Source organism: Macaca fascicularis, chromosome 1, assembly GCF_037993035.2.
Source record: "Macaca fascicularis isolate 582-1 chromosome 1, T2T-MFA8v1.1".
NCBI classification, from domain to species: domain Eukaryota; kingdom Metazoa; phylum Chordata; class Mammalia; order Primates; family Cercopithecidae; genus Macaca; species Macaca fascicularis.
The window spans coordinates 232,112,833-232,129,154 of NC_088375.1; the positions used below are offsets into that span (position 1 = coordinate 232,112,833).

General features: G+C 62.0%; 2 protein-coding genes and 1 long non-coding RNA gene across 6 annotated transcripts in view; 2 read left to right on the forward strand and 1 right to left on the reverse strand.

Annotated features, from left to right (window-relative positions):
* Nucleotides 1-5,460, forward strand: part of TTC34 (tetratricopeptide repeat domain 34) — a 37,511-nt gene extending 32,051 nt beyond the window's left edge. The window contains exons 7-9 of the mRNA XM_045381940.2: nt 1,162-1,432; nt 2,245-2,459; nt 4,877-5,460. Of these exons, the coding sequence (XP_045237875.2) occupies nt 1,162-1,432; nt 2,245-2,459; nt 4,877-5,404 (1,014 nt within the window). The 3' untranslated portion in view covers nt 5,405-5,460. The remainder of the gene's footprint in view (nt 1-1,161; nt 1,433-2,244; nt 2,460-4,876) is intronic.
* Nucleotides 5,461-7,035: 1,575 nt separating this feature from the next.
* Nucleotides 7,036-15,251, reverse strand: LOC135967521 (uncharacterized). The gene is made up of 3 exons (XR_010581697.1): nt 15,006-15,251; nt 11,190-11,364; nt 7,036-7,232 (listed from the first exon to the last, which is right to left on the reverse strand). It is a non-coding gene; the product is annotated as an uncharacterized lncRNA (long non-coding RNA).
* Nucleotides 14,401-16,322, forward strand: part of MMEL1 (membrane metalloendopeptidase like 1) — a 40,070-nt gene continuing 38,148 nt past the window's right edge. For 3 of the 4 annotated variants that reach the window (XM_065530982.1, XM_065530993.1, XM_065530984.1), the window contains exon 1: nt 14,411-14,593. In XM_065530982.1, coding sequence (XP_065387054.1) covers nt 14,440-14,593 — 154 coding nt within the window. In that variant the 5' untranslated portion in view covers nt 14,411-14,439. Of the gene's footprint in view, nt 14,594-16,322 lie in introns of all 4 variants that reach the window. The other variant, XM_065530988.2, reaches the window with a different exon arrangement.

Sequence of the window (16,322 nt, forward strand, 5' to 3'; positions counted from 1 at the left end):
TTAGCTGGGCATGGTGGTGGTACACCTGTAATCCCAGCTACTCAGGAGGCTGAGGCAGGAGAATTGCTTGAACCTGGGAGGTGGAGGTTGCAGTGAGCCAAGATTGCACCACTGCACTCCAGCCTGGGTGACACAGCGAGACTCCATCTCAAAATACAAATAAGAAATAAAAATTAAAAAACAAGAAAGAAAGAAACAAACAAACAAGCAAATAGGACACCTGGAGAACCAACAGAAGGAGGACAGCCTTGAAGAGGCTCTAGTGGTCCCCTGCTGATGGCCAGGTCAAAGGTCAGATGCAAATGACTTATCCTGATCAATCCACTGATCACCAGCACTCCCCTGAACAGGCCCAGCCTCTGTCCTGGCTTCCCGTGTGTGGTCAGGGCCTCTGCAAACCTCTTCTCCCTCCCCGCCTCCAGATGGCATGCCCAGTGCTGGGCTCTCCTACCCACGTGCCCACCAGCCTCAGGCACCAGCCCAAGTCCACTTCTGCACCCTGCAGTCTCTCCCTCAGGGTGTGCCTTGGCCGGCTCCACCCTGATCTCTCCCTTGGCAGACCTCTGACCTCTGCCCCAACTGGCTGCCACCCCGTGTCCTGCCTTGTGTTGTGCACCAGATGGGCTGGGCACCCTCCTTCCACCGCTCCTGGGAGTTGTGGGACGGCAGTAACTGGGCTTTCTACACTTCCGGCGTCCCCAAGGCCACACGCACTGGGAGGAGCACCCGGATACCCACAGAGATCCAGCATCCCCCGCTGGGAGGTGACAGATGCCTCTGTGGGGAGGGACAGGCGTGGAGGGAGCCAGCTACAAGCTGGGAGATCGAGGGACCCAGGGAGGGCTCGCAGACCGCAGGCTAATCAGGAGATGGAAATTAGCAGCATTTGGCCTCAGAAAAGGGGTTCTGGGCCTGAAAACTTTCAGGGTCAAGGTCAGCGAGCTGGGTCCTTTCAAATGCTAACCAGAATCAGGAGGGATGGTAGGAGGCTGCAGCCACAGGAAAGCGGGAAGAGGCAGGAAGCTGGATGTTCAGACCCTCTAGGATCCCAAGGAGAAGATCAGGGAATGAAAAAGACAGAGCCAGCCCTCCTACTCTGACCCTCCACCCAGTCTCTCCACCTAGGACAACTCTGCACCCGCCCACCCTCCCACCTTGCAGGAAGCCATAGACGACATCCTCTCTGCTCTGAAGCTCGGCCCCGGGACCGTGGTCCCTGAGCTCCGCTCTCTGAAGCCGGAAGCCCAGGCTCTCATCACACAGGGCCTCTACTCCCGCTGCCGGGCCCTTCTGAGCCAGCTGCTGGACACTGGGGCCCCTCTCGAGGACGAGGACACCAAAGGCCTCCTTGCTGTGGGGCAGGCGCTGATCAAAATCGATGCAGGGCAACTGGACTGGCACCTCCTCCTGGTGGACATTCTCATGGCACGGGGTATGTGGCAGCCCCAAGGTGGGAAACACAGGGTCTGGGCTTCTGTCCCTGCTCCTCTGACCTCTGTATCCTTTTCTAGAAAATGGAAGAAAGAGACGTGGACCACAATAGCTTCCAAGGTCCCTTCCACCCCAAATCCCCTGGCCTCTGGCCCTGCTCCCTGTGTGAGGCCTGGTGTTCAAAAGCCTCTCCTCTCTTTACCCGGCTGGCTCTTTGCTTGCAGTGGAGGAGAAACCGAGGCATGATCTTGGTCCATAAAAGGTCTCGGACTCTCGGCCCCCTCATTGATTCACGCACCTCCAGCTGTTGTTTATCAGGCACCCATGGGATGCCAGGCCCTGTTCCAGGAGGAACTGTCATAAGCCCTATGTGCCAACATGCAGGCCTTTCCTGCAGATTTCCACATCCCCCTGGTGATGTGGAAACCATTTCACCGCTAATTCCCAAGGCAAGCTCTCTCTGCAGTCTGCATTTGCCCACCAAGGGCTTCAGGGACCCCAGGGCTGCTCCCCGCGTGCTAGTCTGCTCCAGCAGGCCCAGAGTTTGCCTCTAGTTGCTCTGGAGAGAAAGCAGCCCCTTGTAGTGTCCATGGTGAGGGGGCTCAGCATCGTGGAGTGGGGTCAGAGGTGAGTCCCTGTGACCTGCCTGGAATCACGGTGCACCTCTGCTCCCAGCTCCTTCTTCCTGGGGCTGAGCCATCATCACCTCCCCGAAAGCCAGTATAGGGCAGGGAAGGAGCAGCCAGCAAGTCTGAGCTCTCTTGCACCTCTGCCCCACCCACACACTGACTGTCCCTCCTGAATCCCTGACAGGCAGCTATGAGGAGGCTGGCACCCACCTGGAAAAAGCCCTGCACCCTGCCCCAACGTCAGAGGCAGCCCGGGCCCGGCTGGGCCTGCTCCGGCTCAAGAAGGGAGACGTGCCAGCAGCTGCACGGGACCTGCAGGGCCTGGCCGAGGTGGATGCCCCGGATCTCAGCTGCCTGCTGCATCTCCTGGAGGCCTCAGAGCGACAGAGCCTTGCCCAGGTGCGCAAAGAACCCCACGGATCTCCCACGCCAACCTTCCCCAGCACACAGGCATGAGACCCCTGGGCCGTCCACCCGGGCAGCCCTTCTTCAGTCTCTGCGGTTGGGTTTTCAGTTGGGTTTGGGGTGGGGTGGGAGACACCCAGTTCTGGCCCAGGAAGACAGTCTCTGGCCATCTTGGCCCTACAACCCCACCGACCTCTCAGCCTCTTTGTATGGGATGTATAAGCCACAGGTGACTTGGGTGCAAGAGAGGGAAGGGGACCTTGCCCTCAGGGCCAGACTGAGCCAGCCAGGGGCACCTTTCCCGGCAGGAAGCCCACCCCAAGCCCAAGGCAGGCCTGGAGAAGGCACGTGGGGGCAAGGCAGGCTGGGAGGCCAAGAGCACAGCAGGCTTTGAGGTCCCAGAGACTCAGAACTACACCCCGGCGGGGCCCGGACGGGATTTCACCTCTTTAATGCTTCCTGACACCAGCAGGTTCTAGCACTCGGGGGCCACTTAGGAAAACAGAAACCACGCTAGGAAGAACAGAGGGATCTCATGGCGGGGTCGGGGCTACACCAGTGTTTAAGGAGCAGTTCGGTGATGCGGAGGGGGCGCCGCCGCTCTGGGCTGAAGAGCAAGGCTGAGATCGGGTTACCGGGACCTGGAGGAGACGGCCGGGCTGGGGGGGTCTCAGAGCTCCCAGAGGGACTGGGGGTTTCGGAGCCAGGAGGAGGGGGCTGTGCTGGGGTCTTCGAGCTGGAAGGAGGGCATGGCAGGGGGCGGGAAGCCTGGCTGGGGCCATGGTCCTGGAGCCCAGAGGCGGCGGCTAGATGGGGTCTCCTGGGCGGGGGTCACGGAGCCCGGAGGCGGGGCTGGGCAGGGGTCTCCGAGGCTGCAGACTGGGGCTGGGCGGGGGCGCCAGGAGGCGGCTCCTGGTCGAGGCAAGAATCTGCGGGACGCGAAATGGTTGCCTGGAGACGCGGACCGACCCGGAAGTGAGCCGACAGCGGTTTCGCCCCGCTTCCTGCGCCCCGTGCCCCGGCAGGCGGACCCCTCCGGGTGGCACTGCGCCTGCGCGGCCCGAGCCGCGGGATCAGGGGCATCTGGGGTCAGATTGAGCCCCCTTCCCCGTGGGGGCGGCCCGGGGGCTCCCGGGGTCCGACAGCTGCTCGGGGCCGCGCCCTCCTGCTGCCATGGACCTGGCCCAAATGTGCGGGGCCTGCGCGGGCCGAGGCTTCGCGACCATCCCGGGCCGTGAGCTACGTGTCGGGGGCGGGGAGGGGGGATCAGGTGCCTCGGCCCGGAGATGGGCGGCCCCGCGGGCCGCACAGCAGGCCAGGGACGTGGGTTCGAGCCCCTGCCTTGCTCGGCGCCGCTCACAGCTGGCAGAAGAGGCCACACTGTGCCCCGCGGGAGCCCAGCAGCAAAGCCGGGGCCGTGGGACCCCCTCGCTCCGAAGCACGGACCCTGGGCATGGACCTGGGCTTCACCCCCTGCAGCCGCGCCCGGCGGGGTCCTGAGTGCGCTGCGCTCCCCGCGGGAGGGAGCGTCGAGGACCGCCTGGCTGCTGGAAGAGAGGCAGGGCCAGCGAGAAAGGCGGGGCCTGCATCGTGGCGTGTTCCTCAGGCGGTGGGGAGCCCTTGCAGGTTCTTGAGCAGAGGAGGAGCCCAGTGAGGCGAGCGGATTTCTGGTCGTGGTTGACTCTGTGAAGACACTGGGTCACAGATGAGGCAATTGGGTCTGGGTGGGTTCAGGAAAGTGCCTGGGAGGAGTGGGGGCGCAGACAGGCCTAGTCAGCAGCCGCCCACAGCAGAGGCTGTGCCCTCCGTCCAGCAGCCCCAGGAGGAGGGTCTAGGGTGCTCAGAGACCAGGCAAGGGCCATATCTGCCACTGTCCTGAGACCTGGGACAGCCTTCAGAAGGTGGGCAGAGTGGAAAGGTTGGGCAGCAGCCACCTCAGAGGGCCTGTTGGAGAGGTGACTTGGCCCAGAGGGACGGAGGGAGGAGGCTGCTGTGGTCACCCAGGCAAGGGAACCTGGGCCCAGCTGGTGGGGTGGTAGGGCTGCCAGGAGGGGACCATGAGAAGGTAAATCCAGGTCCCTGATCCGAGGCCCAGGGAGAAGAGCGGTGGGCAAGGATGCCAGACCTTGGACTGCCGCTGGACCTCCAAGGGTCAGAACAGCACTTTGGCAGCTTCTGGGGCAGTGAGAATTACAGGGAAGGGTCCTCTACCCTGGGTCCCCCCTCCTGCCCTTGCCTGTGGTCAGCCAGCCCCTCCAGAAGCAGCGGGCAGCTCCTGTGCAGCCCGGGGCCCTGCCCTACCCAGGGAGCCAGCAGAGGCTGGCTTTGCAGAAGAATGCTGTGGGGCAGGGGCGGCCGGGCTTTTGAGGCTGACCCCACTCTCCGTGCCTCTCTCTGTGTCCTCTGTGCAGGCTGCAGCCTGGGAAGCCGGCACCCTACTGGACGCAGGGCAACCCAGGCGGGCGCTGGGCTACTGCTCACTGTCTGTCCTGGCCGGTGGCAGCAGTGCTTGTCACCTGCGTCTGCGAGCCACCTGCCTGGCCGAGCTGCAGGAGTTTGGCCGGGCCCTCAGGGACCTGGACCATGTGCTCCAGGAGACTCTGGGGGACAGTGACCTCCCAAGGCGGGCAGAAGACTTCTGCTGTCAGGGTCGCCTGCTGCTGAGCCTGGGGGACGAGGCAGCCGCCGCAGGGGCCTTTGTCCAGGCCCTGAAGCTAGCGCCCACCTTGGCCCAGAACAGCCTGCGCAAGCAGCCAGGCCGGGCCCCCACCGCACGCGTGTTCCTCCTTCGCGGGCAGCGCTGCCTGGAAGAGCAGCGTCACCCAGAGGCCTGGACGGCGGCCGAGAGTGGCCTCCTGGTGGACCCCGACCACCGTGGCCTGAAGAGACTGAAGGCCAGAATCCGGAGGGAGGCATCCGAAGGCTGCTGGCTCCAGTGACTGGGCCCGACCCCCTCCCCGCCCTAATCACGGTCCCACCCTAGCACCTCACCCAATGTCTAGGCCTGGGAGTGCACCCAGCTCCCCAAATCGGGGAGGTACCCACCTTGCCCTCCCCACACCCCCTTCTCAGTCCTCCCCATATCCCCCTTCCCAGCCCTCCCCACACCCCCTTCCCAGCCCTCCCCACATCCCCCTTCCCAGCCCTCCCCACACCCCCCTTCCCAGCCCTCCCCATATCCCCCTTCCCAGCTCTCCCCACACCCCCCTTCCCAGCCCTCCCCACATCCCCCTTCCCAGCCCTCCCCACACCCCCTTCTCAACCCTCCCCATATCCCCCTTCCCAGCCCTCCCCACACCCCCTTCTCAACCCTCCCCATATCCCCCTTCCCAACCCTCCCCTTCCCAGTCCTCCCCATATCCCCCTTCGCAGTCCTCCCCATATCCCCCTTCCCAGCCCTCCCCACACCCCCTTCCCAACCCTCCCCACATCCTGCTTCCCAACCCTCCCCAAATCCCCCTTTCCAGCCCTCCCCCACCCCCTTCCCAGCCCTCCCCACACCCCCTTCCCAGCCCTCCTCACACCCCAATTCCCAGCCCTCCCCACAGCCCCTTCCCAACCCTCCCCACATCCCCCTTCCCAACCCTCCCCTTCCCAGTCCTCCCCATATCCCCCTTCCCAGCCCTCTCCACATCCCCTTCCCAGCCCTCCCCACACCCTGCTTCCCTACCCCAGCATGAGTCAGTGTTGGACAGCCAGCCTCACGCCTTTTTGCCTTGGGAAGGAAAGGGGACAGCTTCCTACTTACATGAAGGGACCATCCTAGAAGCTTCACAGTCCCTTCTACCACCAGCAACCTCATCCCGGAAGTTGGGGCCCTCTTGGCCCACACCTGGGGCTCAGACCTAGAAGCAGCAGCCCCAGGTCTTGTCCCTGGTCTGGGATCCTACAGGTTGGACAGGATTGAGGCCAGACCCCTGGGGCCTTTGGGGAGACGGTACCAGCCCCAGAAGCCCCTCCTTGGCTGTGAAGCTGCATTTTGCTTGGACCCTGGCCTGAGCCTGGGGCCGGCTTCCAGTAGAGCCTGGACCCTCCCCAGAGACAGAGCTCCCAAATGGGCCCAGCCAGCCCATACCCCAAGCTGACCTTTCAGGGTGCTTTTCATGGGGGTCCTTCATTGAGAACCCAGTGCGCTGGGGGTAAACTCCCTCCCTCCTCCACAGGCCCCTCCCTTCCAAGCAGAGGGACCACCGAGGGGCCCTGATGAGCACAGTCCCCAGGCTCCCCCCAGACTTGTCTCCCAAAGCTGCTGGAAGGTATCGGTGGTTCCACAGAGCAAGAGAACAGCTGGTTCCTATACGTGGGTTAAACGTCCCCAGGCCTTGCAGCTGCCAGTGAGCTCGGGGACTTCTGGGTGGGGCAGAGGCGGCCAGCCTTTGCCCATCACTGTGAGTGTCAGACTGAGGCCTCAGCCCAGGGCTTTCTCTCGTGGCCATGAGTGAGAGACAAGCTGGGCGGGCTGGCTTGATGCAAAGCGTGCCCCCGAGCCCTGCCTGACTTCACCCTGGGGAGACAAGGCCACCACCCCCGTCCTGGCTTCTCTCTCCTCCTGGGCACTTGCATTTGTCATCAGCTCTAGGGGATCATGGAGGTTGCAACCCCAAAATTCAGACAGGTGACCTGGCCAGTGACACTGGTGACAATGGTCACCTGCCACACAGCCTCTCAGCTCAGGTGGCCACACTCCTCTGCCCCTGCCCCCTTCCTCTCCCAGGTGGATCTTGACCACACCTGTGCCATTCTCTCTTGTTCAACTCTGCGATAAATCTAAAAAAAAAAAAAACTCTTTTTAGGAGAGTGAAAGGAAAATAAATCTTGGGGCCCGAAAATCACTAAGCTAAAGGGAAAAGTCAAGCCGGGAACTGCTTAGCGCAAGCCTGCCTCCCATTCCATTCAAAGTCATTCCCTTGCTCCCTGAGATAGATGCATATCTGATTGCCTTCTTTGGAAAGGCTCATCAGAAACTCAAGAGTGTAACTCCATGTTACGTATGTTGATTGATGTCTCATGTCTTCCTAAAATGTATGAAACCAAGCTGTGCTCTGACCACCTTGGGCACATGTTGTCAGGACCTCCTGGGGCTGTGGCACAGGCGTGCATCCTTAATTCTGGCAAAATAAACTTCCCAAATTGACTGAGACCTGTCTCTGATTTATTGTAGTTCACAAGTGAGGGAGCAGAGGCTCCAGCTACGGGGGATGGGCTGGTGGCTCAATGACACAGATTCTGGGGCAGCGGGACCACCAGCCCCTTTCCCTCCTGTCCTGGATACCCAGGGCCTGACCTCAGAAGGCAGCTGGCAAGAAAGGTGGGGACCCCAGAGGCCCGGCTGTCGTCCCAGCACCCTGTGTGCCGCAGAAATGCTGGTGAGCCTCTTCTGACCTGTGCGTCTTCTCTAAGTGGGGCTCCTCATTCCTGCCCAGAGCGTAGCTGGGCAGACTTAGGGGAGAGGCCCTGCTCCCAGTGGGCAGAGGAAATGCCTGTTGGGCATGTCTGGGCTGCACCAGAGCACAGGACCTGCCACCAGTAGCCCAGCCTGAGAGTGTGGGGCAGTCACAGGCAAGCATCTCCAGGGCCTGAGGGCAGCCCCCACGGCAGGGTGGACACAGCAGCCTGGGTGAGGGCAGCCCCGCAGCAGTGTGGACAAAGGCTAGTGCCCTTGAGGCACACCCTGGCCCCAGGGCTGCTACAGGAAGCACTTCCCTGACCCCCGTCCCACCTGCCTCCTTGGATCCCTGAGCCAGGGCTTCTCTCCGGATCTCCACATCCCACAGGCTACCCCGAGAGCAGGACAGGCAGGGAACACCCATTTTCCCCCAATCTCCCTAGGAGATGGGATTAATGTCCACCTCCGAGGTGCTGGGCTCTGGCTATGCAGGTGTCTGGGGAGGACTATCTATGCAGGTATTTGCAGGGGATGGTCTGTGTGGGTGTCTGGGTGAATGGTCTGTGTGGTTGTCTGGGTGAATGGTCTGTGTGGGTGTCTGGGGAGATGGTCTGTGTGGGTGTCTGGGGGACGGTCTGTGTGGGTATCTGGGTGAATGGTCTGTGTGGGTGTCTGGGGGATGGTCTGTGTGGGTGTCTGGGGGGACGGTCTGTGTGGGTGTCTGGGTGAATGGTCTGTGTGGGTGTCTGGGTGAATGGTCTGTGTGGGTGTCTGGGGGATGGTCTGTGTGGGTGTCTCGGGGGACAGTCTGTGTGGGTGTCTGGGGGGACGGTCTGTGTGGGTGTCTGGGTGAATGGTCTGTGTGGGTGTCTGGGGGGATGGTCTGTGTGGGTGTCTGGGGATGGTCTGTGTGGGTGTTTGGGGGATGGTCTGTGTGTGTGGGTATCTGGGTGGACGGTCTGTGTGGGTGTCTGGGTGAATGGTCTGTGTAGGTGTCTGGGTGAATGGTCTGTGTGGGTGTCTGGGGGACGGTCTGTGTGGGTGTCTGGGTGAATGGTCTGTGTGGGTGTCTGGGTGAATGGTCTGTGTGGGTGTCTGGGGGACGGTCTGTGTGGGTGTCTGGGTGAATGGTCTGTGTGGGTGTCTGGGTGAATGGTCGGTGTGGGTGTCTGGGGGACGGTCTGTGTGGGTGTCTGGGGGACGGTCTGTGTGGGTATCTGGGTGAATGGTCTGTGTGGGTGTCTGGGGAGATGGTCTGTGCGGGTGTTTGGGGGACGGTCTGTGTGGGTGTTTGGGAGGATGGTCTGTGTGGGTGTTTGGGGGGTGATCTGTGTGGGTGTTTGGGAGGATGGTCTGTGCGGGTGTCTCGGGGGAGAGTCATCTATGCAGGTGTTTTGGAGGTCTGGGTTTGCACTGCCCTGGGCACCTGCAAGTCTGTGGTGTCCAGTGACTGGGGTAGGTCTAGGGGTCTGCGGTCTCCTTGGCCTTTAGCCTCTTTTCCCAGTTTCTCTTGTCTGGCAGGTGCCAGGCTAGCATCCGAGCCTCCTGCTGTCACCTAGAAGCAGGGAGAACCCGGGAATAAGGGGTCCCAAGTTTGGCAGCCCAGGTCACCAGGTGGTCTTGGGCCGGGCTGGGGGCTGCTGGGCTGGGCAGGCCTCGGGTTGGGGAAGGAGGAGCATGCACATGGCCGACCTTGGGGGATTCAGAGTCCAGGGAGCCCCTGCTGAGAATAGGCCAGACTCCTGCATCTGTTTCTCCTTCTGTGGCTTTGTACCTTAGAGACAAGAACACTGTGACATCCAGAAAGGGCCTGCTGGCACCAGGGCTGTCAGGCAGGTGGGCTTGGAAGGGCTCTGGCCTCTCCCCAGGGCAGGAGCCTCCAGCCAGGCTGGACCCTGGCCCACTCCCAGCTCCCCAGAAAGGGTGGTCCCAGCTTCTTGCTTGGCTGGCCTTGACCTTGTTTCCATTTGGGCCAGCAGCCCAGGCAGCCTGAGGCCAGACTGCAGCTCCTGGACTGGTTGCTGGGCTTGATGGCAGGGGGCTGCCAGGACAGCCAGCAGGCGCCAGGGAGCGACTTCCCTGGCTCAGGGTGGTGTCTGGGATCTGATCCCAGCCTGGCTGCAGCTCAAAGCCTTTCTCCTCCCAGGGCCTGGCCAACCTAAAGGGCCATAGACAAAGCTTCCAACAGCACCCAGCGTGGGCGATCTGGCCGGGGCGGCCGTGAGGAGCAGTTTGCCATGGGACCCCTAGCTCTGTGGCCCAGCCCCGCCCAGATGCCCTGACACATGCCCAAGGCCTGGGCAGGAGGACTCGTTCTGGGGATTCGGAAACAGAAGCTAGGAACCTCATCAGGCCTGGAGAATCAGAAAGAGCCTGCTCTGCCCAGAACCCCCGTCCGCAAGCAGGGCTGGGTGCAGGGCTCACACTCTGATCACTGAGGACCCCCACAAGCCACACAGCTCTCTGCCAGCGCCAGCTCCCCGGCCAGGGCTGCCCACCCTCTGTAGCTTGAGGTCTGAACCTCACAGGTTTTCTGTGGGCAGCGGGAAGCAGCCAAGCCTAGGCTAGTTTCCCTGCGTGGGACCCTCCTGGCAGCCGGCGCCCACCCCCTTCAGGACCACCCCTTCCCCTTGCACCTTGGCAAGGTCCCCAGAACCCACCATCCTCCTTGGAGATTGCAGAGAAAGAACACCCAGGGTGAGGCCTTTGCAACCCCCTCACTGGGTGGTCGGGGCAGAGCAGAGCGTGTGGAGTGGGAGAAGGGCCTGGCCTTCCTCTCAGCAGCCCCTGGGGCCCCATTGGACTGAAAGGTCAAGAGACAGAAGCAAGGGAGGAGGGCGGCTTGGGAGGCAGGCGCCAGAGACCCTGAGAAGGGCACCCATGAGGCAGGGCAGCCCGGGTGCCAAGAAGCTGCCTTTGGCCCCTCCCCCCACCCCCACAACACTCCCAGTGGAACTTCCTGACTCTGAGGCAGGAGTCACCGCCTCCAGGGAGCCCACGCCTGCATCACAAAGGAGGCCCGGAAGCCTGCAGGCAGCCTCAACTCAGCCCCAAGCCACTGCTCTCCCATCCCGGTCCCTGGAAATCCACCCACTTGGCCCAGCTCACCCCAGCGCCAAGCCACTGGGACCCAGTCTCCAGGGGCCTGATTGTGGGTGAGGGCCACTCCTGAGTGAACAAGGTGAGTTGTGCTGAAGGAGGCGCCCGGCCTGCTTTCCTGGGCCTTGAAACCCTCTCCAAGCGCACAGCCCCTTTCTCACGAGGCTGGATGGGGTGTCCTGTGTGTCATCTCGCCTGTGCTGAGGCAGGCAGCCCCTCTGGCATATGGTTTATCTTACCCAAAGGACCCGCTGTCCCCCATCCATAGTAACCTGGAGAGGCCAATAGTGTCCCCATGGAGCCGCAGTGCCTTCGCCTCAGCAGACACTCCACACCTGCCCTGGGTACTCGGCTCAATTTGAAGGTGTTTATTTGGTGTGTGCCTTTGGGGCGCATGGAGCCATCTGTGGTCGCCTGCAGGACAGAATGAACTCAGGATGCAAGAGCAGATACATTAATTCTGATCAAAGTAAGAAGTTCTCGGGGCCGGGCGTGGTGGCTCAAGCCTGTAATCCCAGCACTTTGGGAGGCCGAGACGGGCGGATCACAAGGTCAGGAGGTCGAGACCATCCTGGCTAAAATAGTGAAACCCCGTCTCTACCAAAAAATACAAAAAATTAGCCGGGCGAGGTGGTGGGCACCTGTAGTCCCAGCTACTCGGGAGGCTGAGGCAGGAGAATGGCGTAAAAACCCGGGAGGCAGAGCTTGCAGTGAGCCGAGATCCGGCCACTGCACTCCAGCCTGGGCGACAAAGCGAGACTCCGTCTCAAAAAAAAAAAAGTAGTTCTCGGAAGCCGAGCTCAGACTTGTCCGAATGATTGATCCATTCATTCATCATTCATTCATTCACTCAACAGGTGTTGACTGAGGTCTCTGGGGTGGGGTTGCCCGTCTAGGTGAAGCGGCCCCCACAGAGGGAGCCCCATCCCATGGAGCTGATGTTCTCAGAGGGCTGAAGAAGTAGCGAAGGGATGTGGAGGTGGAGCCAGGAGTCCCTGGAGAGACACAGAGCAGGGGAGGGGATGAGGCTCCCCACGTTGAACCCAAGACCGGGCCAAGGGAGGCCCCACTGGGAAGGGGACCTTGGCAGGAATCTGGGGAGCCGCCTGAGTGGGTGGGGAGGGTCAGGGGAGAAATCCGGGGGGGCCTGCCTGAGGGTAGGGGGAGGGCATAGTGAGAGGGGGAGGAGGGCCAGACAGGGTCCTGATATCAGGGCAAGGCCCGGCTCTTCCTCCAAGGGTTTGGCTACCAGGGGCCAGGGAGTGATGACCTCTGACTCTAGTTACAGGCCCCTGGGCCCTGTGGTGGGGATCAGTGCGGGAGACAGACCCCTCAGGGGAGGTGATGGGGCCTGGAACAGGCAGTGAGTGGCCCGAATGAGAAAGGGTCCAACTGAGATGGGCTTAGAGGCTGAGGACTGGCACGGGGCGTGGAGGCAGGCAAGGGAGGCAGATGATTCCAAAGTTCAGTTTCAGCCACTGGCAGGACAGGGGTGTCTAGGGGCACAGCAGAGGCCGTCAAAGGAAGCGTCTGCACGAACGCCGCAGTTCACAGGGCCAGGGACTAAGAGAGGTGGTTGAGGGGACAGGAAGGAAGGAGCGAGGGACCTGGAGGAGAGGAGTGAGGTCCAGGTCCCTGTCCCAGCTCCTCACACAGCCAGAGGTCAGGGAGCCCTGAAGGAGTCGCCGAAATGAGCTGGCCGTGCCACCTTTGCAGGGTGTTGCCCAGACAGGCTAAGGGATGTCTAGAATCCCTCAGGGAGTCAGGGACAGAACTCAGGCAAGGCCAACAGAAGGGCGTGGGTGGGGTACAGGGGGGCGGAAGCACATTTAGCCCAGGTGCTGGCAGTCTCAGCAGCCAGTCCCTGACCCTCCCACAGGCAGGGCTGGGCCTGGTTTCCTTTTGCTGCTCCCCCATTATCCGCCCTGCCTGGTACAGGGTTAGGCCTGGGGCTCGGCACAGCAGGTGTGTGATTGTGTGTGGTGACTGAAAGTGCTGGAAGCCCCAAGCACCCAATCGCTTCCCCAGGGCCGGGCAGCTTCCTAGCAGGGCTCTGAGTGCCGGCGAGGGATGTGCATATCCATGCATCTGCTCACATATGTGCACACTCACACACACACACGTGCATATCCACACACAATCATGCACATGCACACACGAGAGCACACGCACACACGTGCACACTCACACACAGAGACACACATGAACACACGAAGAGTACACATACATACATGCATATCCACACAATCATGGACACACACGCACGAGCATACACGCACACACGTGCACACTCATGCAGTCACTTGCACACACAAAAGCACATGCACACACGTGCACACACACATGCACAGACAAGAGTACACACACACATGCATATCCACGCACACCATCATGCACACACATACACGGGAGCACACGCACACATGTGCACACAGTCACATACATGCACACATGAGAATACCCACACACATGAGAGAACACACGTGCACACACACACATGCACACACCAGAGCACACGCACACGTTCACACTCATGTACAGTCATGCACATGCACACACCAGAACATGTGCACATGTGGTGCATACAGTCATACACCAGAACATATGCACACATGCACACACACAGTCATACATATGCACACGCCCAACCACATGCACACACTCATTTGCACATATGTGTACACTCAGGTTCACACTCACACACACACGTACTCACAGGCACACTGGAGCACGCAGACTTGGGAGCCTCCTGAATCCGTGTCCTGTGCCCCCAACTCTTCCTGCCCAGCTCCCTGTCCTGCCTATAGCAGCTGCCTGTCCCCAGCCATGTGTTTTCAAGTGCTGCCCACTGCCCACCTGGCTCCAGGAGGTGTCCCCTCCATGGTAACAAGGTCAGGGGACGACCAGAGCTGCACACCAGCCAGGTGGCTGCCAGGGCTGACACTCAAGGCTGCCTGGCCCCGCAGGTCCCTTCCTGGCGCATGTAGTCACTGCCTGTGTGGGTGCCTACTGCTCTGGTCTCGCCCATCACTGGCTTCTGGGCTCCAACAGGAAAGGTGGGCTGGGAGCCCGGAAGCCCAAGTGGCCTCCCCGACAGCGTCACTGACCTAGCGCTCAGACCCACAGCTCCAAGACCCCCAGCATGAGCAGCCCAGGCGGGCACCACTGCAGAGGTCCCTTGACAGCACAGGAACTGAGCCTCCTGGGTCCAGCTCGCGACCCCAAGCTGGGAGCATCCCAGTCCTAGAACCTCCATGCACTCAGAGACTGGCCCAGGGGTAGTGTGGAAAGTCCCGGGACCCAGTCACCCAGGGTTGTGGGCTTGGAGAGGGAGACGGGAACAGAGTGTTCCAAAGGCACCCAGCGCCCGCTCCCTGCCAGCATCTGGCCCTTCCAGCTTCAGGCCGGGCTCGGGGAGCTCCACGTCCCTCTCCTCTGCCCTGGGCCTGCAGGTTCCTCCGCGGTGCTCTCCAGTCCAGAACCCTACTGATGGGGAAGTCCGAAGGCCCCGTGGGGATGGTGGAGAGCGCCGGCCGTACTGGGCAGAAGCGCCCGGGCTTCCTGGAGGGGGGACTGCTGCTGCTGCTGCTGCTGGTGACCGCTGCCCTGGTGACTTTGGGTGTCCTCTACGCCGACCGCAGAGGTGAGTGCGGGTGCCCCGCCCCCGCCTGTCCCCGCGCCCGCTCTCTGCGCTCGCCCTGCTGCACCTGCTGCATGGTCCGCCTGCCCCCAGACCGAGCCCGCCCGTCAGATGGGGCAGGCGGGTCTGCGCTGGGCACCCAGGGGCTCCCGGGGCCGAGCTGCGGACTCAGAGGCGGCGGGAGGAAAACTGACCTGCAGGGAGCCTGCAGCGCCTTCCAGAAAGCTCTGCCCCGGCCCAGACTCCCGCGCGGCTCCGCACCCGCCCGCCTCCGCCTCCTCCGCCGCCGCAGGACTCCCGGCGGTGGGGGGCGCAGACCCGGCCCCCGCCCCTCCGCCCGCCCACTCCTTGCCTGGCCGCGCAGCCCCGGCTGGGGACCACCGGCCTCCGTGTCCCACCCGCCCGCCGGGCTCACCTGGCTGCCTCCCTCCGCCGCTGCCATCCTGCGGAGAGACCTGAGGGTCCTGCAGCCCCCGCCCCGCTCAAGGCCGGGTCAGGTCACCGGACCACGGCGGGAGGGGACCACGCTGGGGTCCCACGGAGACAGAGGCGTGACCAGGGGTGCTCGCTGGGACCTCCGGCTGTCCCAGGAACACCGCCCCCGCCTCCACATCGGTCCCTCTCTTGCTCTCCCCTCTCGGGTCATGGCCTCCCAGGCACTGCAGACCTGGTCACCTTCCAGCCGCCCCGCCAGCCCCTCCGCAGGCACAACCCTGGTCCCTCTGAGCCGGGGCAGCGTGCACACATCGGGGAGCAATGCTCACCCCCGGGGCAGGTGCACAGGGCGCTCCCACGGTGGCAGGTACCGGACTCAGAGCTCACGGCGGACCTCGCACCCCAGGTCCAACAACGGGGCGTCCAAGCCTGTGTTACTAGAATGTCCCCTCATGTCTGGAGCCCTCCACACTGCCTGGGACCACCCCTCCACCCCTGCGGGAGGCTGTGTCTGTGAAGCAGAACGGGGAGCTGCCTGTGGATGTGCAGGGCAACCCGGCCCGGGGCTGCCTGGCGGGGCCAATAGGCAGTGTGACTGCTGCCCAGACCGCCGTCCCTGGCCCTCTAGGGTCTCCCCCTGGGACAGAGGGGCCCTGCGACCTCCACGGGCGCTGGGCAGTGGGGGACAGGAAGGCTCACTCACCCTGAAGAGCCCAGAGCCCAAGGCAAGCTCTGTTCAGAGCCTGCAGGGCTCAAAACAGCTGCTTTCCAGGCTTTCATAAAACAGGGCTGACCCCTCACACACCCTCGGCTGTGGGGTAGGAGGGGGCCTCTCTCTTTTTCTGGGTCATGCCAAGAGGCCTGAGCCCACCCCTCCTGGAGAGACCCTCCCTGCCCAGCCCGGTGCCTTGGGAGTGCCCCACAGTGCCATGGATCTCAGCAAAGCCTGCATCCACCCGCTCCAGTGTGGAAACGGGCGCTGGACCCCTCGCTCCAGGGCGGCAGAGCCCTCTGTTCCCCGGTCAAGACCCCTGTGCCCCCACAGGGATGACCCCACAGCTGAGCTTGGCCTCAGTCCAGGGTTGTTTCTGGAAGGTTTTCTAAGCAGTTACTATCATTTATTTCTATGTATTTTCTCATTTCCATTATGACTTTTTCATTGACTTATAAGTCATTTAGAAATTTTTTTTAATTTCCAGACATGAGTTTTTAGTTACTTTTTAAAAATTATTTATTTCTAACTTAATTGTGTTGTCAGAAACCACTGTTTATGCCATTATTTATGTGGTTCTTTCTT